At 44.2% G+C, this 5,904-nt stretch overlaps 1 protein-coding gene across 1 annotated transcript; it reads right to left on the reverse strand.

The window, feature by feature from the left end:
- Positions 1-4,468: 4,468 nt before the first annotated feature.
- ACTRT2 (actin related protein T2) lies at positions 4,469-5,602 on the reverse strand. The gene has a single exon (XM_004384317.1). It carries the CDS (start codon positions 5,600-5,602, stop codon positions 4,469-4,471), a length of 1,134 nt encoding a protein of 377 aa, XP_004384374.1.
- Between the last annotated feature and the right edge of the window lie 302 nt (positions 5,603-5,904).

Here is a 5,904-nt window from a genome sequence, read left to right on the forward strand (position 1 = left end):
TCAACATAAAGAAAACAAAAATCCTCATAACTGGACCAATAAGCAACATCGTGATAAGCAGAGAAAAGATTGAAGTTGTCAAGGATTTCGTTTTACTTGGATCCACAATCAGCACCCATGGAAGCAGCAATTAAGAAATCAAATGACGCATTGCACTGGGCAAATCTGCTGCCAAAGACTTCTTTAAAGTGTTGAAAAGCAAAGATGTCACCTTGAAGACTAAGGTGTGCTTGACCCAAACCATGGTGTTTTCAGTTGCCTCATATGCATGCGAAAGCTGGACAACGAATAAGGAAGACTGAAGAAGAATTAGCGCCTTTGAATTGTGGTGTTGGTGAAGAATATTGAATATACCATGGACTGTGGAAAGAATGAACAAATCTGTCTTGGAAGAAGTACAGCCAGCATTTGCTTCTTAGAAGCAAAGGTGGTGAGACTATGTCTCACATAATTTGGACATGTTTTCAGGAGGGATCAGTCCCTGGAGAAGGACATCAAGCTTGGTAGAGCAGAGGGTCAGTGAAAAAGAGGAAGACCCTCAACGAGATAGACTGACACAATGGCTGCAGCAATGGGCTCAAGCATAACAAGGATTGTGAGGATGGTGCAGGACTGGGCAGTGTTTTGTTCTGTTGTGTATAGGGTTGCTATGAGTTCGAACCAGCTCGACAGCACCTGATAACAACAACAACAAATGGAAATTATAGAATTTAAATATACAACTGAAATTCAAACGCGCAGCTCAACCATGTAAACGAGACTAGATGAGCACACCAGCCTAGGGGCAAGGATGAGAAGGCAAGAGGGGACAGGAAAGCTGGACGAATGGAAATGGGGAGCCCAAGGTGGAGAAGGGGGGAGAGTTGACACATCTCAGGGTTGGCAACCAATGTCACAAAGCAATATATGTATTAATTGCTTAATGAGAAACTTACTTGCTCTGTAAACCTTCACCTAAAGCACAGTAATAATAACAATAATGGGAGTTTCTCCCTGAGGGACCGAGTTACTGGGCTGAAAATTGGGGACCATGGTCTCAGGGGACATCTAGATCAATTGGCATAACATAGTTTGTAAAGGAAATGTTCTACATCCGACTTTTATGAGTAGCATCTGGGGTTTTAAAAGTCTGCGAGCAGCCATCTGAGATGCATTTACTGGTCCCGTCCCATCTGGAGCATAGGAGAGTGGAAAAAAACAAAGACACAGGGGAAATATTAGTCCAAAGTACTAATGGGTCACAAGTACCACAGCCTCCACCAGCCAGAGCCCAGAACAACTAGATGATGCCGAGCTACCACCACTGACCCCTCTGACAAGGATCACAATAGAGGGTCCCAGACAGAGCAGCAGAAAAATGTAGAAGAAAATTTAAATTCACACACAAAAAAACCTGACTTGCTGGTCTGACAGAGACTGGAGGAACCCTGAGAATATGGCCCCTGGACACCCTTTTAACTTAGAACTGAAGTCACTCCTAAAGTTCACCCTTTAGACAAAGATTAGACAGGTATATAAAACAAACAATAACACAGTGAGGAACGTGCTTCACCGTTCAATCATATATACAAGACTAAATGGACACACCTAACCAAAAGCAAAGACAAGCAGGTAGGAAGGGAGAGGAAAACTGAACAAACGGAAACAGGGAACCCAAGGTGGAGAAGGGGAGAGTATTGACACATCATGGGGTTTGTAACCAATGTCACAAAGCAATCAGTGTATTAATTGTTGAATGAAAAACTAATTTGCTCTGTAAACTTTCACCTAAAGCACAATAAAAAATAATAAAAATTTAAAAATAAAAATACACCTGAAATTAAAAAAAAACAAAACAAAACACTGACTAGACTCAATAGTATAGATGACAGAGTCAGTGAACTTTGGGACAGATCAACAGATTGTACCCAATCTGAACAGGGAAAATAGACTGAAAAACAATGAACAGAGTCTGAAAGTTCTGTGGGACAATTACCAAAGAGCTAAAATTTGTATCACTGGAGCCCCAGAAGGAGAGAAAGAGAGTGGGACTGAAAAACTATTAGAAGAAATATCAGCTGAATAATTCCCAAATTAGGCAAAGGACATATATCTACAGATTAAAGAAGCTGAGCAAACCCCAAAGAGGATAAGCCCAAAGAAATCCACATCAAGACACATCATAATCAAACTTCTGAAAACTAAAGACATGAAGAAATCTTGAAATCAGCCAAAGAGAAATGACACATTACTTATCGGAAACATCAAATGAATGACAGAAGATTTCTTATCTGAAACTATGGAGGACAGAAGGAACTGGCATAACATACTTCAAGTGCTGAAACAAAAGAGCTGTTAACTGTGAATTCTATACCCAGTGAAAATATCCTTCAGGGATGAAGGGGGAATAAAGACATTCTCAGATGAAGGAAAACTAAGAGAATTTGTTTCTAGCAAACCTACCCTTAAAGAACGGCTCAAGGAAGTGCTCTAAATAGAACGGAAATAACAGAAGAAGGGTTGGAACTTCAGGAAGGACAAAAGAATACCAGGATGGGTAAAAATAGGTGACAATATGTTAGACTAGCCTTCTTCCAGGTTTCTTAAATCATATTTGATGGTTGAAGCAAAAATTATAACACTGTCTGATGAGTGTTCTAAGTATGTAGAGGAAATAATTAAGTATATTTAAAAGGTTCAGAATGTAAAGAGGCCTAAATGGAAATAAGGTTTCCACACTCCACTTGAAGTGGTAAAATGTCAATAGCAATAGATTGTGGCAAATTATGAATGTATAATATAATACCTAGACCAATCACTAGGAAAACTATACAAAGCAATACACTTAAAAACACTATAAACAAATCTAGATGGAATCCTAAAAAATGTTCAACTTACACAAAGGAAAGTAAGAAATGAGAAACAGAGAAAGGAGAAACAGAGGAAACAAACAACAATAAAATGGCAGACTTCAGCCACATCATATCAATAATTACCTTAAATGTAAATGGTCTAAATACACCAATTAAAAGACAGGTAATTGCAGATTGGATTAAAAAAACAACCTGACTGACTGTCTTCAAATATACCATATATTTCATATACTACATTGCTGGGTTTAAAGTAGAAGGATGGAAAAATAAACCACGCAAACATTAATCAAACACACACGCGCACATGTGCGTGCACACACACACGATTTTAGAAAAAATGTGTTTATTTTATTCAAGCCGAATCTCTTTAGTATAGCCGTTTTTTATTTTTTCCTCCTCCTTCCCCTCCTTTCCCTATCAACCTGTATATCCTTTCATACTTTTCCCCATGTACTTATAACCATATAAAAGCATATATTCATTTAGAGATGCACATACAAATGTACAAACATATACACATACACATATACATGGGAAAGTGTCATTGTTTTCCTTAACAAGAAAGTTTTTTTTTTTTAAAGAGGATCATTTTATGAAGACTTCTCTGTATTTTCCATTTCTCTTCCAATAATATCTTGGGAAAATTCCACCCAATCTGTGTGAAAATTCCATTTATGCATAATTTATTCAGCCATTACTTTATTGATGGCTGTTAACTGTTTCTAATAGATTGCCCCCAAAGCAATGCTGCAAACATCCTTAAAAGTAAAAGCAAATAAGCAGAAAAATCATAATAATCAAGTAGAGGTGTTGATTCATAATGCGCCACCAGGGAGCAGGGTCTCTGAGCTCACAGAGCCTTAAACAGATGGTGACTCGTGCGCCCGCTTCACCTCCTCTGCCAAGGCCAGTGGAGTGGCTCTGTCCTGTTTAGCCACCTGATCTTGTAATAGTGGAGGGAGAGTCCTGTTGTACTGAGGTTTGCTGAGCCCCAAGAATAGGGTGGGGACCCTGGTGGCATAGTGATTAAGTACTACGGCTGCTAACCAGTTTGAATCCACCAGGCGCTCCTTGGAAATTCTATGGGAAGTTCTACTCTGTCCTATAGGGTCACTATGAGTTGGAATTGACTTGACGGCAACTGGTTTTTTTATGGTTTAAGAACAGGGTAGCACCCTGCTTTTTCTATTCCTCTGCCCTCCCTGCTGACTCTGTCTCCAGGGCACTGGGTCCCTTAGAACCAACTAAGACATTGTTAAAATGCAGATTCCAGGGGCCCTACTGAACTAAGCTTCTGGGTATGAGGCCTGGACCCCATCTTTTACTATAAGTTCTGCAGGAGGGCACAGCCTTAACCCAACCTAGGGCTTTCTAGGAAAAGGCAACATACAAAGGTGCATGGGAGGGGTAGGGGAGGTAGGACCCCCTAAAAAAGATTAACTACCAGGCTCGAAAATCAATTTTTGTTCCACAAGAATAACTGAAACCCAAAACGGCCAAACACTCCCACCATTTTTTCTTTTATTTAACATCATGAAGAAGTGGATGGGCGACTCTACTTCCCCCGGGTCACCCACCAATGATGCCCCCTCAGGCTGCCCTGTACCCAGGGCCCCCTAAAAGCATCTCCTCTGAACCACGGATGTCCCAAACTCCTTGAAATCTGCTGCAGTGACCCACATCTGCTTGAAGCTGCTCAGAGAGGTGACAATGGAGGCGCCGATCCACGTGGAGAACCACCGGTCAGGGGGGGCTGTGATCTTGATGGGGGTCCCCTTGGAAGCCAGCTGCTCCAGCTCCCTCAGGAGCCGGTCATCAAGCCCTGGGAACAGTGTGGTGCCCCCAGACAGCACGATCTCCCCAAAGAGTGTCTTCTGGATGTCAGTGTCACACTTCATGATGCTGCTGGAGACCATTTTCGGGAGTCCTGGGCTGTGGATGCCCAGCTTGTCAGGCACAAAGAGGGCCTCAGGCGCCTGGTGGAGCTGATCCCCGAGGTGGATAATGTTCCCGTCCGGCAGCTTGTACTCTTTCAGGATCTCTTCTGGCCTTCTGCACAGCTCCTTGTCCAGTTCCAAGGCCACGTAGCACAATTTCTCCTTGATGTCATTCACCAGGGCCTTGTGCAGCATGCAGGGGAAGGTCTGGTTGCTGGCCAGGAGGAGCCGCGTGAGGTGCTCGGTGATGTCGCTCCCTGCCACACAGAGCTTGGTGACTGCGTGTGGCAGGGAGTAGCCCTCGAAGACGGGGACCGTGCAAGTGACCCCGTCCCCACTGTCCACCACCAGGCCTGTGACGCAGGCGGAGGCGTAGAGTGCCAGCACTGCCTGGTCTGACAGGTAGAAGGCAGGCACATTCAAGTTCTCAAACATGATCTCTGCCATCTTCTCACGGTTCTCCCGGGGGTTCAAGGAAGGCTCAGTCATGAGCACGGGCCGGTCACTGGGCTTCACCCCCAGCTCCCACTCGAAAAGGTGCGTCCAGAGCTTCTCCATGTCGTCCCAGCTTGTGACCAAGCCACGCTCAATGGGGCAGTGCAGGTATAAGTCCTCATGCTTGTATAGCGCTTCCTCCCCCACAAAGTACTTCTTCTGGTTGGCTCCAGCCAAAGCTGTCTTGAGTTTTGGATGCCCTACGATGGAGCTGATGACGTGGCGGGGTCCAATCTCTCCCGACAGGCCTGCTTTACAGAGCCCCGATCCATTGTCGAAAACCACAGCTGGAGAATCCAATACGTGTGGATTCAGCATGTCTGCAGCATCCTCCTCTGAACGTCACCAAAATAAAGGCAGCTCCCTCTTGGGCCACTCTGTGACACAAGCTCCTCTGGAAGCTTTAAGGGCACAAGATTCCGTGGTTCTCAGGGTGTCTCCCAGGCAGGCTAGCAGGCTATCCCCAATCCCCAAGATCCCCCCATCCTCAACCCACACATCTGTCCCGCTTTCAGCAGCAGGGCTTGCTGAGGCCTTTTCAAGAATGAATGTCCCCTATGTAACAATCCAGCCAAGGCAACAATTGTCCTCAGTGAGCCTCAGAGGGGCTTTCAGGGGTG

The sequence above is a fragment of the Trichechus manatus genome, unplaced genomic scaffold, assembly GCF_000243295.1.
Source record: "Trichechus manatus latirostris isolate Lorelei unplaced genomic scaffold, TriManLat1.0 scaffold00122, whole genome shotgun sequence".
NCBI classification, from domain to species: Eukaryota; Metazoa; Chordata; class Mammalia; order Sirenia; family Trichechidae; genus Trichechus; species Trichechus manatus.

What these genes read in the sequence shown, in the direction of transcription:
- ACTRT2 (XM_004384317.1), bottom strand. Translation starts at nt 5,602, where the DNA reads ATGCTGAATCCACACGTATTGGATTCTCCAGCTGTGGTTTTCGACAAT.